At 33.1% G+C, this 23705-nt stretch overlaps 1 protein-coding gene across 1 annotated transcript; it reads right to left on the reverse strand.

Annotated features, from left to right (window-relative positions):
* Nucleotides 1-7730: 7730 nt before the first annotated feature.
* Nucleotides 7731-12542, reverse strand: LOC101213912 (formin-like protein 2). Its single transcript, XM_004140403.3, has 5 exons — nt 10883-12542; nt 10503-10710; nt 10181-10389; nt 8948-9192; nt 7731-8833 (listed from the first exon to the last, which is right to left on the reverse strand). Exons 1-5 carry the CDS (start codon nt 12273-12275, stop codon nt 8006-8008), a joined length of 2883 nt encoding a protein of 960 aa, XP_004140451.1. The 5' UTR covers nt 12276-12542; the 3' UTR covers nt 7731-8005.
* Nucleotides 12543-23705: the final 11163 nt, after the last annotated feature.

Below are 23705 nucleotides of genomic sequence, written 5' to 3' on the forward strand. Positions count from 1 at the left end.
CTAAATAAGTAAATGCAATACATTATTCAGATTCAAACGACAGATTTATACTTTGAGATTTTTTTTTACAATTCTAAATAGTTTTGCCATGAAATTAGATTGTGGTTATTTCTTTAATTTAAATACTTAACATGAATTGGATAATGTTTAATTACAATAGATTGATCAATTGTTTATGAAAAATCACAATATACATTGATAAACTAAGTTCATTTTTAACAAACCTTCTTCTATTGATTTTGGTATATTTGAAAAGCTCCCTTTGTCATCTTCTTCCTTAGAAGGAGGTTTATTGGAAACAGCATTCGCTATCAAACTAGCTAAAATGGAGAAACAATAATACTGGTTGGTTATATAATCAATTGTCATACCATAAAATAATGTAATTTGATCTATGGTATTTTGAATAGTTGTGACATTTGGATACATGATTCAATCTTAGTTTCTTTAGCTTTAAGGATATGTTTAGCTCTCAAGTCTCATCTATGGATAATGTTACTATGGTTACAAATATGGTTATCAGAAGAAGAGACACTAACAAAATGAATGCATAAATTTGTAGCGCTTTCACTCCAGGTTATCCGCCAAATCAATCCTTCCAAAGCCCTTGATCCTAATGGTTTTCCAAACAATGCCTATCTAAAATACTAAGACATTGTTGGAGACATTTGGATGTGCTTAATCGTCAAAAGCCAATTAGTGAGTTAAACAAAACTCACATTGTTTTGATCTCAAAGATCAAATCTTTACATGTTGTTTCTAATTTCTGACTTATTAGCTTATGCAATGTTTCCTACAAGGTTGTTACAAATGTATTAACAAATTGAATTCAGTCTTTTCTTCACAACATCATATTGAACGATCAATTTGACTCTGTGCAAGAGTGTTCCATATCATGGACAACATTATCATTAGTCATAAATGCTTGCATTTTCTCACAACAAAACAAAAATATAAATCAAACATTGCAACTATTAAGAATGATATAAGTAAAGCTTATGATAGAGTTGAATGAGTTTTTGTTTTTGGAGTTTTGGGTTTTGGAAAAAAATGGTGATGGCCCTTGGTTTTGTTGAAGCTTGGGTGGATCTTGTGATGGATTGCACTAAATCTCTATCTTGGTCATTCCTTAATGGTTTACCATTAAAGACTTTCAATTCACCTCATTTTGTGGCCTTAGACTAGGTGATCCTCTATCCTAGCTCATACCTATTTCTATTCTACATTGAAGGTCTGTATGTCCTCCTTTCTGCTATAAGATATCCAATGGCTTTTTAACAAGTCTTAGAATTAACAAACATTGTCCCATAGTTACGCACTTATTTCTTGCCAATGATTGTCTTTTTCTTCTTAAAGTGTTTACCGAAGAGTTTAGCAGTATGAAATAGATTATTGTATTAGGCCAAAATGTAACCTTCTCAAAATCAAGTATAATTTTTTTCGGACTATCAAAACCATCTGCAAAGTATCATGCACATTGTTTAAGTCTCTTTTTTTGGGCTTTATCTAGCCATGTCTTCTGGCTTTTCATAAAATAAGAATGCAAACCTAAGTACATGAAGGATAGGTTTTGGTAAGTTATCCAAAGATGTAATGGTCATTTATTTTCATATGGTGGTAAAAAGATGTTTATTAAAAGCATCAGCAAAGTGATTTTAACATATATTATGAGTTACTTTTATCTTCCTGCTAGTTTCAGTAAGAATTTAATGGGCATTTTTGTTCATTTTCTTGTGAGGATCAACTCGTGGGAAACGAAAGATTCACTGGACTTCTTGGAAAAATCTTTGTTTGCTGAAGGAAGAGGGTGGCTTCAATTTTCAGGACTTGGAAACTTTTAATTAGACTCTCTTGTTGCCAAATAGGTATGGCATATCATAAATGACCTCTTCATTGCTAGGATTCTTAAAGGTTGGTATTTCCCAAACTTAGAAATCCATAACTCAACATCTTTGAAGACTAATTCCTACTTATGGAAGGGTTTCATTTAGAGTTTAAGGCTGTTAAATTTGGGTCTTCAAAGCATATTGGCGATGGTCACTCTATCAACATTTTCACGAATCATTCGGTTTTGCGACCATTCACCTTTAAAATTGTTACTCCCACTTTTAGTGAAGGCGTTCCTATGGTGGCTAATTTGATTGACACTCATAGACATTGGAATATGGAGAAAGTATGAGTTATTGCATGTGGATTGGGTGACAATTTTTGAAACTGTCATGGTTGGACTTGATTCTGATGACAAGTGGGTGTGAGAGTTTGACTTGTTAAAAGTGTACATGGTTAAAAGTGGTTAAGCTACTACTTCTTCTAATGATGGTTTCGATCAACGCCAAGTGTTAATCAATGGAAGATTTAGTGGACTAGTGAGAAAATTCAAACCGAAATGAAGCACTTTATGTGCCTATTTTTTCACGGTTTTAGGGTTTAGTTGTCTCAAATAAACCCTATTAATTAATTAAATCATATTTAAATGAATATATCTCAATAATCGATAGTTTAATTTAATTAATTTAATCGAATCAAATTAAATTATGAATTAATTCTTTAATTAGTTAATTGCTAAATTAAATATAAGATATTTAATTTAATTCAAATGTGAATCATATTAAGATATAAATTTCTCACACAACTTATTGTTTTGTGTATATGAGTTTCAATACGAATCTTATTCACACTAAACTAATATTTGAACTCATTCAAATATTTTATTATCTCGTAAATTAACTTTGAATCATATTTTACGAAACAATCTATCTAGTAATTTGTTATTCCGATTAAAAAGTGAATTTTAGTCAACTTCTTATCCGTTTTGGTTCTTTTAGGTCCTCCGCCTACGTCAACCACTATTTCACTTCTTTCACTTTTCTTGCTTTGTTGTATTGTATTGTTTGTTTTTTTCAACGGAACCAGTTGCTATTATATTGTTTTTTCCTGTATGAACATAGATAATCAATTAATAGCTCAAAATATAGATCAACGTATTTTTTCAAAACAGAATACCTCATCTTCGATACTTATTTCACTTTTGTTAGTCTTCTTTCCAGACACCCTTAAAAGCATGCAACAAACCACTAGTTCTAGTAGTCTTCATCGTTTTCTCATCTTTCATCCCTTTTAATAATATATATATATAAAAAAAAGTGATTTTAAAGGTATTTAGGCATTTTGTTTTTAATTCTAAAAGAATCGGCCCAAATTTATATTTGTATAAATATATCACAAATTAGAAAATAAATATAATCTATAACACAAGCGAACAATATTTATAAAAATGGCAATTTTTTACCATGATAAATTTTTTAAAATGCCAAATTACCTTTCAGTTTTCTTTCGCTCTTATGCTATTAGTGATGATTTCTATCACGGATATCATACTATCAGTGATGACTTCAATCAATGGCATCATGTCTAATATGTCAATATGTTTTTTATAAATTTATTACTGATAACTTGAACTTTGAATTTTTAAATGATATAAATGTCAACAATACCTAAAATCAATAATTTATTTCAACAAAAATTGTAATTATATCAATTTCATTTATACAATCCGCGATAGAAGCTATTTTATGGATAATATATTATTAGTGGTTCAAAGCTTTTATCAATAGCATGCTAATACAATCTCTTTTCTTTGTCCATTTTTGCTAAAAACAAACAACCACAATATCACTTTAGAGTTGAATTATATTGATATCATTGATATATAGTAGCCTATTAGCTAGGGATATTACTTACTTATAAATGCTATCAATGATATCCTTATGTTGTGTTATCACTTATAATATCAATCAGTAATAGCAACAGAAGAATATCATTGATAGTAGCTATCAAAAATATCAATTCATAGCCTAATTAAACCTTATCAATTAAAAATTGACATGTTTATCAAGGATATATCACTAATAAAAAATATTCTTCTAATGATATCACTCTAGTTTCTATTAGTGATATCCTTGTAATCCAATCGTTGATAAATAATGTTAGTGATATCATTTTACATTGATAACAATATGGAAAAATTACTTATAATAGCTATTAGAAATATCAATTGATGGCAACATGAAAGGTAAAAGATATTAGTGATAGCAACTTGTATCACATTTCTTAAACTAAAATCTACCACGGATAGCAGTTTGATAACAGTTATCAGTGATAGCAGCTACCTGTAGCAACTGATAACATATTTCTCAAATTGAAAGTCACTCTACCCTCCTATGGCTATCATTGATAAACGGTATCATTGATAGCAGTTTTTAATTCTATCAACCGATAACATATTTATCAAATTAAAAGTTATTAGTGATAGCAACATATAACATCTACCAATTGCTATCAATGATAACTTTTTCAATTTAAGAGAAATGAGAAAAAAATATTTGTCATGATGACAATGAAGGGATGAGAGCCCTATGCAACACAATAATTAACATAGATCTTAACTCAGTTTAATTGGGATTTAAAAATAGCAGTGCATTCGTAAAGTAAAAACATAAATTTTTTCTAAATTACTATAAAGGTTAAACATGCTTCTAATAAAGTTAGAGAAAAGAAATACAGAGAAGAAGAAGAACTTAGGTTCGTTGACAGCTTTGTATCTACAAATCATCAAATTATGACGTCGCCACTTAAAAACATTCCTATTCTGTGAGCCAGGAACCAAAAGTTGGAAGGAAGTTTTTTTTGGATAATTTTTTTTTTGGAGAGGATTGTAGTATGCAGATTTTTTTCTTAACGCTTCTATCACTATTGACGTACCTCTGGTCAAGAAGAGGAAGTCATAAAGATTATGGAATAAGTGGAAAAACCACTCACATTTCCTAAATATTTTATTTAAACCATATTAAATTCTCTCGCATAACCTATATAGTTTAAATTGAATTAAATAAAATAAACTACAATATTAATTAATTCTCTAATTAATTAATTTTTAAATTAAATATTTTATGTTTAATTTAATCCAAATTTGAATCATATTCAAATATAAATCTCTCTCGTAACTTATAGTTTTAATGTGTATCATATACCCATTAAATTTTAACTTTGATATGAATCTAATTCATATTAAATTAATATTTGAACTCACTCCAATATTTTATTCTCGCATAAATTAATTTTGAATCATATCTAAAATAAATTTATATAATAAAGTTTAATTAAAATATAAACTTTATATTATAATGTATCACCATACATTAATATTAATTCTAAAGTGAATTTGAACATTTCAAATTACAACCAATACATATAAATCTCATTATCCTTTATGAGCTAGGAAGAAAATCTAATGGGCCTATAGATCAGAAGCTATAACGATATGAAATTAATTAACTAAACGCATTAACCACATTAATCAATATTCGTTAATTGTGTGTACACTCCACTAGAGTCTCACAGTTGAACTCTTCTTAGTGTAAATATATTTTTTGTGTCCACGGATATAGACAAATAACATTAAGTTAGTCATTTACAAGTATTTGTAACACCAACTGGTCAAATTATCGTTTTACCCGTGGCTTACTTCTTGTCCTTAAATACCAGTGTTCTCTAATGAATAACTTGTTTATGGTCCAACCACTAGACAAAAACCCTCTAGTGCCATAGAGAGGTTAGGGCCATTTGTTCAAGTTAAGGAAACATTGTTTAAGGGAACACTCATTACCTACCCTAAGGTCGGAAATGAGTGAATTTCATCTTGTGTGATTATGTTCCCAACTCCCCCCTCAGTCTTATCTCCAAAATGATAAGCATATTAAGTCATCTAGCCACTCTCACCCGTACAAATCAAAGAACAATCCCTTACAAACATGAGTTCATATAACACTTAAGATTAAGACTAAGTTACCTAAGTTACCTAAGTCATCATAACGAAATAGAAACCTAAATAGTTAACAAAGTTACATCTAGTGATTACTATTTTGTAGTCCAATCTTATGAAAACTCATTCCATAGGATACCCTCACTCCCATGTCACCTACACGAATGAGTTGAATCGTTGCGTTTGTATCAAGTACAAAGTGAGCCGCATCTATAGTGTTATATGAGGATAAGGTACTCAACCTTATTCTTATACTGCAGACCATTTACGTTGTATCTCGAACATTGATCATTGTATGTCTCTACATACTGTTTAAGACTCATCAAACAACTTAGAATGTTAGTGTATTGGATTTGGGTTATTAACGCAAAACTAATAATATAATCAATAACACTTATTGAAATTATAATAATAACACTTTGAATTATATTTACTATCTAAAACTTAGTAGACAACTATCATTGATAATAGCTTAAGTGATAACAACTGATAATAGCTTCAGTGATAACAACCGATAACAACTATCAATGATATTCACTAATAGTAGCTATTAGTGATAGGCTTCAACGTGAAAAAATCGAAAAGAATTGTGTGAAAGAATCATTTCTCAAATTGAAAACTATCAATGATAACAATTATCAGTAATAAATGCTATAGTTTTTAAATTGAGAAATTCAACAAAAAAAAAAAAAAAAAGTTCAAAATGATGGTTGGATGTGAGTATTTTAGACTTTTACTATTTTTTGTGCTATATGTGCAAATATTTATCCTTATGCTATATATATGCTATTAATTTAAGTTTTTTTCGTCATATATACAAGTAATCCAAATATATAATATTAAAGAACTAATCAAATATTATATGTTATAAGTTAAATATTTCCACCAACCATTTTTATATATATCATTCCTGAGTTTGCTTCAAAATCTATTTGGTAAGGATATTTTTGTACCTTTGTAGTTCTTCTCCAAATGTTGTATGCTTCATGAATCGAGAATCGTGAAGATGGAAGGTTATGGTTTGGAAATGGAGTAGCTTGAAGATGAAGTGTTGATTTGAAGATGGAAGGTTACATATGGAGATTGAGTAGCTTGAAGATGGAGTGTTTGTTTGAAGATAGAACGTGGATATGAAGAGCTGGATGACTCTGTTATGAAGATGAAAGAATGGTTTAGGGAAGATGGAAGATAAATGGTTGGAGATTTTAAGCTTGAAGATGAAGGGCTTGAGATTGTGAGACTTAAAATGTTCCCTAAAACACGTCACAAGTTTATTTTCTTTGCTATCTTGGGTTGTTTCAAAATTTCTTGTACAGTGGAAAGGGTGTGAAGTGATTGTTCCTCCCGTTTCAATTTTAATTAAAGTGTAACAAGAAATCTTTGGAAATGAACGTCCATAGCACGCATGTACAAGTTTTAGTAGTAAGGTGGACTTTTGCAAATTTGTATTTATTAAATTTTTAATTTGATTTTTCATTTTTACGAAGAAAAAGTAGGTTTGCCACTCTTAAAAAAAACGCTATTGTTCTAGTTAGCCCAAATATTTTATTGGTCAAAGGCTAAAGATGTTTCTTGAGAAAGGAAATGACTTGGTTTGTGTGAGTCTGCCACCTAAGGAAGAAGAAAAGAGAAGAAAAGAGAGGAAAATTTAATTGAGATTGGATGGCAGTGGACATACAGCACCATGAGCTTTTAAAAGTGAAGAAGAAAAGGCAGAATGGCTGTGAGCCTTTCTGGTCGGAAATGGAGAGATATCACCAAACTAAATTTTGTTTATGGGAAGAGAGATTTGTAGCTCATGTTTGAAGTCCATAGTCCCAAGTTTAGTACAAACCAATATATTTCAAGTGGAAGTTAAACCTATAATTTAGTTTATTTAGAAAGATAGAAGACTCCCTCAACACTAAAATTTATCAAATAGATATTTAACATCTTCTATTAAAAATGAAACCCTTTGCTATGAGATAGGAAGGGTAAAATTGTATCCATCGTTGAAAACTAAACAATTTCCATGACTAAAAACAGATGGAGACGAGACTTCCACGTCTTTCTTAAAACTGCTTTGATATGAACATATTTACAAACAAAAACTATTGAACCAAAATACCAAAGCAGATCCATGCCAACTTGTAAACACCATCCATCTTTTGGAAACAACATATATAATTCAAAACCAAAGAGGTTCTATGATGAGGAAGATGAACTATCGTCATCAGACGAACCATAGCGCTGGCTTTCGCATAATCCGGGGAAAACCGATGGAAGACATGGATTCATAGGGCCCGTAAATTGACGAGCCGAACCAACTATTGTTCTTTCATTGATTCTTCCAACTTCTTTGCATACCTGATCTAAGATGGCAAGAAAATCCTTTACCACCATAAAAATGCGCAGCGGCCGAGCTTCTTCTTTTGCTAGGTTTCCATGAAAGTATTCGGTTATTTCCTTTACCATGGTGAGGACAATGCCTTCTTGAACTTGTATCCTTGATACTTCTTCTGCTGCCTTGCCCAAGAACTTGTTCATGGCATCAGAGAAATTCGACCGACTCCCTCCTTTCAGCATGTCTTCGTTCAATCTAATGACCTCTGTGATTTTTGTGATCCCTCCAGCAAGTTTCCCTATGTCGTGGATAAGTACATCTGCATCCATTAATGCAGCTTTTTTCACATTGGATAGCTCCCTACTAAGACCTGAAACGACTTGAAGACCAAGCTTTCGAAACTCGACGTCATTTGTTAAGGAAGATTGCTGAGTATTATCAGCTGTCAGGTTGTTGTCGGAGGTGGAGTGTCGATAACCTTCAGCTCTAATAATCTCCTGTACTACAAAATGCAAGAGAGTAGTTTTTCCATCAGTGCCCTTGATATCAACAAGCTTGAGAAGAGTGTCAAGTTTAAAAGCATGTGCGTCGCCTCTGTCCGTGCCTACATTCATCCGGTTCCCAGTTTTGAGCACTGCTTCAAGAAGTTTGAGAAACATTCTGCTGTTCTTCAATTCTGTACAAGCAGCCTGTGTAGAAACAAAGTATTTTGTGCAATCCGTAAATTTGACAAAACAGAATATCCTGCCATAAGAAGCCGTGGACTGTCGAAAGGAATGAGCAAAGAAAAGCTAATGAATTACCTCAAGAGTTGTAAAGGACCGAATGAGGTACTCAACCTCAGAATCGAAATTGGCCATGTAAAGCATTGCATCCACCCTTTTGAATGCAAATGGTATATCAAGAACTACCTTGAGGAATTTCTCGGCTGGGCCAAGTTTAAAAGGTGAATCGTCTTTGTATTCTTTCAAACTACGCTCTTCTTCTTCGGTTGGCGCCATTTTCAGTAAACTTTCGAGCAGTTCAGTACACAGCGCATCTGAGTTTCCTGTATGGACATATCAAAAGAATTGAATCAAACAGGAACAAACAAATAGCAATCTCCATTATTTCATTAGCACATCCAATGCCTACAAACCCAGGAAAAACACTTGAATCAATGTACAATAACTATAGTTTTCATGTGCCAAGATGGGAAAACACCAAATTTATTTTATGGATGTACGAAATGATTTCAATGGATCCTACTATGCAACTTTCAGCGATTAAGGTCATGATTACGATTGGCTTAGCAAAGTTTGTTAGGAGCTACTCCTTTGAATGAGAGATGAAAACCAGGTGATAAATTGTCCATTTCATAAACTAGAACTAGAAGTGTACATGGTTTCTCCAAAAATTATTTCACTTTCCAATTATAACACCAAAAGGATCTTCCCATTTCCATTGCTAGTTGGAGGCGCACATGTGGGAAATTTTAGATAGAAAGTACTTGTTTACATCCCATTCTGATCAATTCCATATTTTTTTGGTTTATGAACTTCTAAATGTTTTGATTCAGTCCCTCAAAATCTAAAATATTATTTTGGTTGAAATCCTCTTTTATACCCAAATTTCAGATTTGGTACACTTTTAAGTACCTGAACTTTTCCTAAGAGAAGACTATTTTAGTCCCTTCAACTTTCAGAAAGAATAATTATTTTGGTCCTTATTTCTACTGTGCTTTTAACAGCCTAATGACATAGCTTTGAATATGTATTTTACTCTGTCGATAATCGTAATTTCAAGCCACGAAGGGTAAGGATAAACATTAGACAAGCGAAAATTACAAGGAAAGAAAATGTAAAAACAACTCTAAAGGTTGTTTTAAAAAGTGAAGGGACTAAAATAGTAGAAGTATAGGAACCAAAATGGAACAACCACAAAACATCAGAGACTAAAAAAACATTCTGAATATTTAAAGACTAAAATGAATAAGATGTAAAAATCTAAGTTCTAGTTAAACAATGAATTGAACCAGAATACTTTAATAAAGTTACCTTCCAAAAGGGCTTCTAAGACCTCTTCTATGGTAACATTAAGTGCCCTCAACAAAATTGCAATATTCTGAGACTTCTTAGGATCAAGAACTCGATTCTCTTGGCTCCCTAAAGGCATGTTTTGATGAACACTACCATTTTCTTTGCTCATGATATTGGAATTATGATTATTCACCATAAAAAGTGATTCAATCATTTCCTCATTCAACCTGCAATAATCATTATACAGTTCAAAAAGATGATTCAAAACACATGTATTGCACTGTAATCATTACAACAGCAATAAGATCAATCCAAGAAGCACAATAAACAAAATTCGTACTGAAAAGAACTCGATTTGATCTGATCCCACACCATTGCTCGATCAGAGCTCATCCGAACTTTGTCCCAATGCAATGCCTTCAGTTTCGGCTTCAAAGTTTCTTCCGCTCTCTCTGCATCTACAATGGTGTTTGATTGCTCTCCTGCTGACATATGAGCTATGTTCTGTGAGAGTATCGGTCTTGTTGGCACGGTGAGTACTGGTGGACCTGTTAAGAACATTAATAAAAGATTAAGTACACCATATCCTATCTACTTAAAGCTTGTAAATGAGCAACGATTTAAAATTAATATTGTCGTGTACGAATTTCTAAGAACTTTAAGTAAAGCTGAGTACTAAAAACATTGAAGAATATATAATGTAGTTTGATTTAATCAAACCTAGATTTGGTTCCTTGTTGAGAAGAGAGGAAGATTGAGGAATCTCCCAAAACATTGGAGGAGGAGGAGGTGGCGGTGGCGGACGCAGAGGAGGGGCTGTTGGTAGTTTCACTGGCAATGGTTGCTGGTAATCCATCCTAGATCCATCTGAAAACTGCCGAGGCAGCTCCGGAAAATCAGAATCCCTCGATGGCGAGTTCTTAGTGTTCCCAGAACCTCCCAGTGGCGAAGAAGCAGAGGAGAACGACGGTGATGGTGGTACTGGAAGCGTTGGCAATGGCCGTAAAGGAACAGGGAATCTAATAATGGAGTCCGGAGACTTTGATCTCAAGCTAGTGGGGCTCAACATCAATGGCGGAGAAGGACTATTGGGAAGAGAAACAGAGGGAGAACCAGAATTCAAACTGGAATTATAGCTTTTCCTCAAAAAATTTTCAGTTTCCACATTATGAAACAACTTCACAGGGCTCAATCTTCTGTTACTCCCCACATTCTCCTTACCGCCGACGGAAGACCCTCTTGGTGAAAAAAACTCTTCGTCGTCGCGATCGTAGTCATCATCATCATCATCATTACCATCAGCATTCCTCCGATAATCGTCTGCGAAATTCCGGCGGGGAAGCGGTGGAAGGGGATTCAGCTCCGGCGACCCCATTTTCACTGGAGAAACAGACTCGACGATTCCGCCACCACCCTCCTCCACGGCTCCAGCAGCCTGTTCATCAATCTCTCGAGAAGTAGCCAAAGTCCCAAGATAAAGAAACTTGGAGGTGGTAGTGGAAGAGGTTCTGTTCTTATGAACTCCATCAGAAGTGTCAATATCCGGAGGGTAGAGCCGAAGATTATCAGTTCTAGAGGCCTTATCAGTAGCAGAGACTTGTCGGTTCCGGTTTCGAAAGTAGTAAAACAGAGCAACGAAAAAAACAAGAACAGAGAAGACAAGAGAAACAGAGATGACAATGGCGAAGACATGGCGGTGGAGGTGTTGGGAAGAAGAAGTAGGCTGCGGGAAGAGAAGAGCAGAAATGTTGGCCGGAAATGTAGGAAGCGCCGTCGAAGGAGGCGAGGGAGGCGGCGGTGGCGAGGAAGGGTAGGATGGAAAAAAGGGTTTAGGGGGAGAGGAAAATGAGTTGGAGGAAAAGGGGAGTTTAGGCTGTAGGTGCTGTGGTTGAGACAAGGGAGAAAGAGAAGATGGAGCTTGAGATGGAGGTAAAGAAGTCCATGGGAAAAAGGGTTGGTGGAGAAGGTGGCGGTGGTGACGGTGGTGGTGGAGGAGGAGGAAGTTCCGGTCAGCGGCGGCGGAAAGGGGTGAGAGAAACAGAGAAAGAAAAGAGAAAAGGAGAAAAAGGCTTGAAATGGGCATTGTAGAGAGGAAGAAGAGGAGAGGAGCCATATGGTGAAATCAAAGGGAAAACGGCATGGGAGAAGAAGAAAGGGGAAAGGAGAGTAAAATGGAGGAAGGAGGAAGGAGGAAGGGAAGGAGAAAGAAAGAAGAAAAGAGTGAAATAAATGGGGAAATGGAGTTTTAATTTGGCAGAGGAAAGATTCTGATAACAATGATCAGAGTGAGAGTGAGAGTGAGAGAGAGAAATGAGGTGTTACACAGAGAGAGACGAGGAAGAGGGAAAAGGTGCTCTGTTCAACACAGAACGAAGATGGGCGCGTGAAGGAATAGGTCAAGGGCGGGTTAAGAGAAAAGAGTGGATGAAACTACGGAAATGACCCTGTGAGTTTCACGGTTGGTACAGTGGTGAGTGCCCCCATTGTACGTACCTCTACTTCTGAAGCGCGCCTAAGTCCAACATTCTGACCTTTCACATTATATTTCTTTTCTCTTTCCCATTTTGGTCTCTTCTCATCATGTGAAATTGAGTTTGTCTTACTTCTTCCCACTTCAAATCATTTGAGCAACACACACAAAGTCCAAAAACACACCCCTATTATATTATATGTGTTAAATTCCGTAATCTTTATTTATTCGTATTATGGTTTTTGTCTAAATCTAGCTTTCTCAATTAAATACTCCACCATCTTCATCTTCTACACCAATCCTTTCAACTGCACAAAATAACTCTATCAAACTCAATAGTAAAGGAGCATATATATTCACATTAAGAGGGCAACATAAGGTCCACACCAAGTCTATTCCACAAACATGGTTTCTAATTCCACCCAAAGATTATAAGGAATGCGTCAAATGATCGTGAATTTCTGAATTATAAAATATGCCTATTAAAATGATCTTATCATGTGCATGAATAGAAAGGGTGTTTAGGACGGAGTGAAATGGTGAAATTGAATCAAACTCAATTTGAAATGTGAATCAAATTCATTTCATCAATGATTATGAATGGTTGGGACCCACCATGTAAGAAAATAATTTATGAATACAAAATTTATACTTTTTAGTGATGTGCCAATATCTTTTAATAAATTTTAGCTATACAAAAATGCAACTATTTATTCTCTATGTTTTTTTTTTTTAAAAAAAAGTATTCTACAAATATTTATATTCATGCATAATTTTTATTCTACAAATATACGTTGCATTTAAACATATATTTGTTCATACAACTACATTTCTAAGGAAAATTAATTCATACAACTTTCGTATTGATTTCAGTGTAGTGGATACAATTAGAGATAGTGCACGGGATTGGACAGAGTCGGGATGCCACTCCTCATTCCCGTTTCCGCTTCCTGTTTCATTCTCCATTCCCACCCATTTTTTCACAAGGAACGAAGCAGGTAAGGCGAGCTACTACGCGTTAATGTGTTAGCCAAACATTTTAAGTTGAAGAAGTTGTGCTAGGTATTGGAAGCCTAAAGTCTTTATTTTAAGTCTTTGTTGTAAAGAAAGCATGTATTGTATTTGGAACCTATGTTGTTTAGTAAGAAATTGGTTAGTTTCTTATTATGTGTTGTGTTATCTTATTGCCTAGTAGTTTAAGTATCAAGTTGAGCTAAGTTACAAATTTTAAGTATTTAAATTAAACTAGGTGATAAGTCCAAGGATTGAACACTGAGCATTCTGGCATTTTTCCTAGAGGCATCAAGGCTACTCAATTCACGTCTCTGTGCTGCAACGTGTGATCTGAACGCGTTGCGGGGGTGGGACGTGACAAGTTGGTATCAGAGCAAAAGTTCAGTCCTTTGGGAGTAAAAGTTTAAGTTGAGTTTAAATAGTGTGATACCATTTTGGTATCAGAGCAAGTTTGGTCTTTTGGGAGTAAAGTTCTTGATAGTGTGGTACCATTTTGGTATTTGAGTATTGCGTTCCTTAGGAATGGAACAAGTGCAGGTTTGTAAGTTGTTATTTTGGAAAAGTTGAACTAAATTTTAAAGTTGTCTTTGTAGGAAGTTTTGAAAAGACGTCATGCCAATAAGAGAATGAAGACGAGCTGGGAGTAGATCACATACTACAAATCCAAGAGAAAAAGAAAAGAAGTTTAGTATTGAAAGACTGAAGGCGTTAGGAGCCATGACCTTTCGAAGGAACAACCAACCCAGATGATGCAGAGAGGTGGCTAAGTTTGATAGACTTTTTTTTTGGCGATGGAGTGCCATAAAGAGAAAAGAGTTAAGTTGGCAACATTTTTGTTAGAAGGAGGTGCTGAGGATTGGTGGAGTCTTCATGCAGCAAGAGCAAGAGGAGTAGACTCTATCTCATGAAAGAAATTTAGAAAAAACATTTCAGAATAAGTTTTATTCTTGTTCGTTTTGTGATGCGAATATGAAAGAATTTATGAGCTTAGTACAAGGTGATATGACTATCACGACATATCAATGAGTATGAGAAGAAGTTTACCGAGTTGACTAAGTATGAATTAGTTTTTGTGGTTGATGTGAGATAAATGTAAGGACAGTTTAAAGACATAGATTCGAGCTCTAGTGACGGCTAGTGCTAATTGGTAAGATTTTTCTAAGTTGGTTGAGGCAACTATGCGAGTTAACAGGTATTTGGCGAAAGAAGAAACAACTTTATGGGAAAAGAGGTCAAGTTCTATGATGAGTGAAGAAGAAGAAATGAATAGTGTTGAGGGATCAAGTAAGAGATAAGTCTAATTTAATCAAGAAGCACGTTAGACAGATGATAAAAAACCAAGATGCATGGAGTGTAATAAGAAACACTCATGGGTTGATAGACAGAATAAAATTCTTTGTTTTAAATGTGGTAAGCTGTACATTATCAAAAGGATTGCTAGATGTAGTAAAATGAACCAAAATATTTACAAATATAGTTAAATATCATTGTTTATCCCTGATGGACTAATAATTTACTAGTAATAGACAGTTCATTGTGATATTTTGTTATATTTGAAAATATTATCTCTCGTTTTGTTATTTAAAAAGATTACTCTAAACTTAAGAAGTAAAGTAATTTTCTTTTTTAAAAAAACAAACCATAAATTTATTTTTCTTTTTAAAGAAAAAGCACGTATTTGTTTCCATCTCTGTTAAGAGTACTCTAATAATTGTGAAAATAAAAATGAACAAAAGCTTACAATCTTTTAAAAGAAAAGTGTTTTGATATATAATATTTTGGTTTTGGTTTTTTCTTTAAAAAAATAAGAAGAAAAAGTTGCATAAACTTTGGGAGAATGTTGAAGAAAAGAAGGCTTTTAGTAGAGAATTTTAGGAGTTGATGTAAAAAAGCAATTTGCACCAAAGTTTAGTGCATAAATTTCTCTCCTTTCAAGACAGACAGTGGGCCATACATTATTGACCAAATCATTCCTTTTTTTTTTTTTAATAGTAATAATAAAAATACCTTTTTTCTTTCTTACTTTTCTTTTCCCATTATAATAATCCCTTGAAAGTATAAATTATAATTCCTTTTTGTTTATGCATATAATTGTGGTCTTTCATTGGAATATTGGTGTACATGCCAAATATTCCATCTTTCATCTTTGAATTTATACTTAGAGAGTCACTTTGAAATCCTTAAAAGTCTTTTTTATTTTCTTTCTCTCTTTTCTATTTAGTACAATTAGTACAATAATGTGTGAGATGGACTAGCTAGATCTCACCTTTTAATTAAACCATGATATATCTTGTATCATAGTTGCTATACCTAGTTTTGAGGCTATAATGACTTTGCCCCTCGTTAATGTTGTTTTAATTTTAAACATGTGATACACACGAGTTCATAATTATTATTTGAAATCTTAAATTATCAAATAGATTTAATCTGTTTACATTTTGGATGCAAAGTTGGGTTGAGTTGAGTTGAGTTTAGTTTGGAATTGTTTACGTATGTATTGTATTACATATTTCTTTCTATTTTAAAATTTTGTAACTATACGTATTTTTTTAAAAAATTTGAAATGCCTAATTTTTTTAATTTTTAAATATAATAAATTTCTACAAAGTGAAACATATACTATACACAAATTTTAAATTACACTACAAGAAATCGAGGTTCTCCCAACGTAGCAAAAGATGTCGGTGAACGAAACGTTGGGAAACGATCCTTCCACTGATGCAACAATTTGTATGTTGGTAGATTTACTCTATCCCGACGTATTATTATTGACGTCGGGCGAAGGCAGAGCATCCTCGATGCCACAATGCTGACGTTAGGGACGGGGAAACAATAAAATATATATAGTTACTTTTTCTCGACACATTAATGAGTAACGTCTATGCTAGAATTTCATAAGGTCCTATATATCTTGGACTTAGTTTCCCTTTCCTTCCAAATCTGATCGTATATTACTCAATCCAACACACGATCGTATATCATTTTATACACGATCGTGTATCATTTTCTACAAGATCGCATATCATTTTCTGCATGATCACGTATCATGATCATTTAGAAGAAGAATTACACGAGTCCGTGTGTCCTGTGTTGGTACTACCTACACAACCATGTATCATTTCCTGCACTATCGTGTATGATGATCATTTAGAAGAAGAATTACACCCGAGCGTGTGGCCGATTAATCACATGTTGACTGTTGCATTTTTTGTATTTTTCATTGTGGGCTTGTAGCCTTTTTCCGTTTTCGAAATTGTTATATATAGTGTAAATATTTTGCCAGTTTCTTATATTTTTAAAAAAATCCTATAAACTATATATATATGTTTACTTATTTGAAAATAGGAGTGTGTACGTGGGTTAGTTAGGTTGATAACCCAAAAGACTCAAATAAGGTCTCCAACCCTTACAATTTAAGTTGGGTTGGTTTGAGTTGTTTGGTTATAGCCTACTTTTTCTTTTTAATTTCAAATATGTAAGTTTATCGTTAACACATGATTTAGTAACTAAATCTCATTAAATTCAAATATAAAATATCAATGGATATTTAATCAAAACTTTAAGCAAAGATAAATATTATATATAACTGTTCTAAAAGGAAAACATAAACAATTCACAAAGTAATCCAATCAAAATTAGTCAAACTTTAAATAAAAGAAAAATGTATATATATTGTTGTTAATACATACGTAATTCGAATTGGATTGGATCGACCCGAAGTTTTTTTAGCAAACCTGCAATCCAACTCAACTCAACAGAAACAAAAGTTTAGGGGAATTGGATGAAGTGGCCAAATTGGTTTACATGTTGAGGTCGTTACATGTCAAAGGTACTTTAAAGTTCAAACCAAAACAAATCGAAGAAAAAACTCTTTTCATAAAAGACCAAATCAAATAGTTTAAGTACAAAAAGATTATAAAAACGGTTTAAAAAATGAACATCAAAGAAAGTTTAGTTTGAGCTCTATTTTAAATAAACATAAAAATACAAAAGTGTTTGCATTTTAAGTCAAAATGAAACATAGAGTGGTTCTAAACATAAAACTCATTGTAATCATCAAAACTTGAAAACACATAAAACGTTAAACCTAAGCATTTGAAAGATCCCTATATGGTATTCAGGAGTCCTTCTTATCCCTCGTCAGTATGCCCTTCATGTTACCTTTGCTTGAACAAGTTAAACGTGAAAAGTCTAAGATCCACACCTAAGTTAAGAACCAAGAGGTTAAAATTTGGCCATGTGTTATGAACTAGGCAGTTTGGTCAAACGAAGACGTTTTGGTCAAAAGACGGCGTTTTGAACTATAGTTTAAGCGTAAAAAGTTTGAAATCAAGTTAGTTTGCAAGAAAGGTTGGACAACAAGATTTGTGAAACTTGTGTTACCATGCAATTAACACTACAAGAAATCAGACCGTGACGCCAGAAATAACGTCGACGAAAGGTGCGTCAGCGTTCATCACCTTTTGAAGACGCGCACAACAGTAGGTGGGGAAATGACTCTTTGGAAACTTTGATTGTCAGCTAAGTTTTAATTGTTAGCTAACCTCTCAGATAAGAGATTCTACTACTAAACCTTCAAACATAAAATTAAGAGCTTGCATGTATTTTTCATTACGTATTTATGTAGCTAAGATGCATAATGTGTTGATGTTGATAACTGATATTGATGACTAATGTCAATGACTGATATTGATGACTGATGTCGATGACTGATATTGATGACTAATGTGGATGACAGATATGATATGATGTATGATATATTAATCACATGATAAGGACGTTATGATTGATATTCATGTCATGTTATGATATTTATGATATGCTACATGCTATGGACTATGATATTCTATTAACTTTGTCTATTAGAGTTGTACCTACATGGGTGTCCCTTGGGATCACCACCTTTCACAGATTTATGACTATGTGCGCTCGACGAGACCATCAGTCTGTAATGACATGATTATGAGTTATTCGACAAGATCACTTACAACTCGACATCATAGGTGTACTTTCAGGTTCAACGACAGATGAGAGTGTTTCTACGGGTTCACTAGATTGCGTGTGTTCGAGAGCACGATAATTTTGGGTACCTCCTTATAAGGCCCTAATGGAAAGTTAACATACACCTAGTGGGACTAGTAATGAGTCTCTTATTGATATATTTTATGTACTCACTCTTTCTCTATGTTTAATATTTTAGGCAAAGGTAAAAGATCTGGAAAGCTGACGAGTGACAGGAAGGGCCATTGATACGTCATATGGGTATTTAGTTATGCTTTCACGTATATGCATCAATTTTCTAGTATTTTGTCTTTAGACATTTCAAATTAAATTTGTATCCTATTTATTTAACTATATTCTATTCAAATTAAGTTTTGCGAATTTTATGTCTTCCGAACATTTATTTATAAAATTGTTAGTTTCCCTATTTTCAAGAAAGTGCCTTTTGTTATTGTTTTTTGAGTAATGACCTCAGCTTAGTATAAAAAGTTGGTTCATTACAGGTGCTGCCAAAGTGTCTACGCGAAAAGAAGTGGAAGAGGTATCAAGTGTTGTGAGTGTTTTCTTCAAAGTATTTAAATGATTTTCAGCTTTGTTATAAACTTTTTGATGGTTTGAAATGATGATTTCAATATGAAAGTTTCTAAAAGAAATATACATAAACGTTATATGTTTTAAAATATGTTTTATGTGTTTCAAAGCATGACTTGTTATAAAATGGTGTTCAAACTTTTAGTTGCTTTCTAACAATGAGCTAACTATTATGTGCACATAATGTGTCATGACAACCATGGGGCAAAGTGGGCCACATGATGATGAGAAGATGGTTATATGTTGAAAAGAGCGTATTGAATTTAGTGGCCTGTGCAACAAGGACGAATCTATAAATTCTCGAACGCTGTTGTTGTATTAGCCTAAACATGAAGTAATGAGACCTAGCATAAAGATTGATTCGGGATCTTTGGTGAAAGGAATGATTGATAACTAATGTGTTTTTATGAGTAATAAATGTTTATGCGAAATGAAGCATTTACGTGAAATGATATGTTATTGTAAAAAGAGATATTTATGTTTAAGAATATTTGTTATGTTTGGTGAAATAGTGTTTATGAAAGGTATTTCACCAAAAGGATTTTAAAAACCTCACTAAGTCTTTAGACTTACATTTTAAAATTTCATCTTTCTAGGTTCTAGGTAGAGGTGTAATTGGTCTGGGTCGGGTCGGTTTTCCTTCGAACCCGACACGACCTAAAAATGTACGAATTTTTCACAATTAGGAACCGACCCGACCCGATCCAACCCAAATTCGGGTTGGGTCACAATGAATCGGGTCGGGTCGGTTTTTTTAAAAAAATAAATATATTTATTTATTTATTTGATTTTAGAAAATGAATTAAAAATGATCATCTTGACACTATGTTTTCCCTCTTTCTTCCCCCTTCTCCTCTGTTTTCTTCTTTTTTCTCTTCATCCTTTTCTTTCATTTTTTCTCTCCATCCTTGTCTTTCATTTTTTCTCTCCATCCTTGTCTTTCTTTTTTCCCTTTGTTTCTTCCCCCTTCTCGTTTGTTTTCTTTTTCCTTCTTTCTTCTTTTGTTGACCAAGAGAGCAATCAACAACTTCTTCAACTCTGTATTATTCTTAACAGATGTCAACTGAAGATCATAAACATCATTCTAGGGTTTGAAAAATTTTAGGTTCTCAGATCTTGGTTTGAACAAAATTTGGGCATTTGACTGCACATGAGCATAAGACGGAAGACATAAGACCCACGAACGGAGAACGACCGAGGAACGGAGAATGACGAACTCGTGTAGATGGAGGAAGACGAACGTACGGTGAACTAGGGTTTAATTTTAATTTTAAGTTTTGTTTTACATTTGAACCGAACCGAACCAAACCAACCCAGTTCAATTCATTTCGATTTAGTAACAATATTGTTGAAGTCCAATCCAACCCGAACCGAACCAAATTGGGTCGGATCGATTCTTCGATTCGGTTCGGGTTTTTTCACCCCTAGTTTTAGGTGTTAAGGCCAAGTAAGAAAAGGAAAAAGAGCTTGCTAGGCGAAATGGCTGTCAAGGCATTTCAGCTTAAATTTTAAGTATTATAATTTTAACCAAGTGTTGTAAAACTTATTGTAAACGCTTAGCTAAAAGTTTAATAAAGATTGTTTTGACTGCAACTTGTGTTTAAGTTGTTCTTATCGCCTAAAGTTTATTTGCAAGTTATAAGTTAAGACAAATGAAAGTCACTAGGCAATTATGCAAAGCTTAAGGACCCCAAGCTTAAGTTGTTCTTATCGCCTGTGTTTGTACAAGTCAATTCCACTTGACCAAGCCTACAATCTGTGCTAGTTGGTATAGTGCTTTTGAGTTCAAATCATGTGATATGTTATTGATTCAGGATCATTGTATGAAAAATTCTCTTCATGAATCTCTTCATTATGCAAGTGGATATGATCATTGCATGCAAAATGCTCCCAATATATTCCATCATTGACAAGTCCTTGTTGTACAAGTTTTCCTATTGTTTGTCCAAGTGTAAGCAAAACAATAGGTTTTCCTGGATGAACTAGGGTCGAACATAAAGAATTGATATCAAAGGTAAGTTTTAGAGTCTACTTCTCAATCAGGTTGTATAAAAGAATAACAGTGTAAAACTACATCTACTTATATACACCTAGAGTATTATCTAAAGATGATTTAATGAGGGTGGTTGAGATGGTATAAGCGTGAACTAACTTGTATTAAAGAGGGGGGGATGGGTGAAGGAATGCCTAATGCTATCAGGCGAATAAGCTATATGACCATCTCAATGCGATATAGCTTGATTAACTAGTTTATGATTAAGACGTGCACCTCTCAAAGTCATTGAACGTCACATTTGTTCTTCTGTCAGGATCCAAATGACTAAGCCTAGCAAAACAAGGTACGTCTAGAAGTGTTTACTGGGATAGCTACAAAAATTCCAACCTCATTTGGATTATCGAGGATAAGGATGTTTTGTGGCTTATGTTAGTTTTATCCAAATTTCCTGATAATGATTTATTTGTGGTTGTTAACTTTGTATTGTCCGATGCTGCTAGAAGTACAACATTTTTTAATAGCGAACTCCCCAGATCTCAAAATTCATATCATGATATGAGAATTGTTGACTTTGATGCATCTTAAGTTGAAATTTCTATTAAAGTAGGATCATTGTATAGAAGCAAGTCAGTATTGAAAAAAGTTGTTTATTTGCATATTGTTAACCATAGTTTTGAGCTTAACACGGTTAGGTTCAATTGTACCTCATTAGATATTCGATGTAAGGATTCTAGCTTGTTTGTGCAAATGTTTTTATGTAATATAACGATTCATTCTTACTCTAATGATTATGTGTTCAGTTTTAAGTATCCTAAATCTATATATTTATTAATAAGTTACTTTCATTATGGGCTAGAGATATATCATCTTTTGTACTCAACTACACTGTATTTCATATATGTTGGAGCCATATGAGTATATCAAGTTTGTGAGTTACCCTATTTTAGTTTATTTGTATTCAATTCAACTATCTATATTTTGCAATTAAATACTTCTATGTTTTCATGATTGAAAATTAACGACTTATATTATCATTTAGGGACAAGATACCTTGTGTGATATGCAGTTGTAGTTATCTTACGGTTTCTATAAAATAAGCTTAATTTAGTCCAAATACTAAATACGACCCAAATCCATGTGGTTGAGCCGATGGGTTTGGTCCCAGACTTAAGCCCAAAAAACTCATCAAGCATAAACATCTAATTGAGAGAGAATCAGATGATCAAATACTAGATATCAAATCAACATAAACACAAGTTGAACTCCACAAATTAAATATCGCATGAACAAAATATTTGAAAAAGTATGAATGAAAATAAACATTTTACAATCATTTTAATGAAAGGAAGAAGTGGATTTAGGTGTAAGATTAGACATAATCCAAAGCTTCATGAGTAGAACCATATTTGAAAATATGCAACAATAAGAAGATATGAGGTGCACGTGTTTGAAAAGGAGAGAACTAGTTTTGAATGATTGAGCCTTGACAAAATTTGCAATCCAACATGAGAATGACGTGGCACTTTTTGGCCCTAAGTTATTTTATTTTAATCCCAATAATAAATAAATAAAAATAAATATATATATATATATTGAATTGGCAGTGTGGGACCCATGATGGTTATGTTTGAAGGTCACGTGATGACCAAAAATATTTTAGAAAGTCTCATACGGATACCACACTCTTACACTCTTACACTCTTCCTTTTCTTTTGTGTATTCATTACACTCCTTTTGCCAAAAACAAATATTATATATATATATATTACCTATATCATTATTACTCCCTGCAATTTACATTTACGTGCATTTTTTTTTTTTATACTGCGATAATCTTCCACTCTAGTTAACAAATAGTTTCATCGATACATATCAACGTATTAACGACAGGAGACCTTTATTATGATACAATTGTCTACATATATATCAATACAACTCCTACCTTTTTATTTTGAGATAATAATAAATTTTTAACGTAGATTTTGAGACTTGGCTTTAGTGGAATATTCCGGTGAATATACTCACCAACCATTATTGAAAAACACTTTTTCGTTCTAAGACATTCATGAAATTACAAAAAGTAGAGAATAAGGTAGCGAGAGTGTTGTAGGCGATCAAGATTAGTTTAGTTCAAACAAAGTTTACACCAAATTTGATAGAAGCGGGTTGTAGGTCAAAGCCAATGGTCACACCAACAAAGCCTAATGCGAATGGGATCCAAGCTCCGACTAATATATTTAGTACTTTTGTTACTTTTCTTCCTTTTATTTGTGATTGATAGGTAAATTTAAAGTTTTTATAATATTTTATTACCATGAAATTTTTTAAAGATTAAAATTATATATATAATTTTATAATGAGTTGTTTTCAAACGTACCAAAATAACTTAAATATAATGAGTTATTTGTCATTTACAATAATTTTTTTTGTAACTATATATTTATTTTATATTTTATATAAATTAAAATAAA

This window comes from Cucumis sativus, chromosome 5 (assembly GCF_000004075.3).
Source record: "Cucumis sativus cultivar 9930 chromosome 5, Cucumber_9930_V3, whole genome shotgun sequence".
Taxonomy (NCBI): Eukaryota; Viridiplantae; Streptophyta; class Magnoliopsida; order Cucurbitales; family Cucurbitaceae; genus Cucumis; species Cucumis sativus.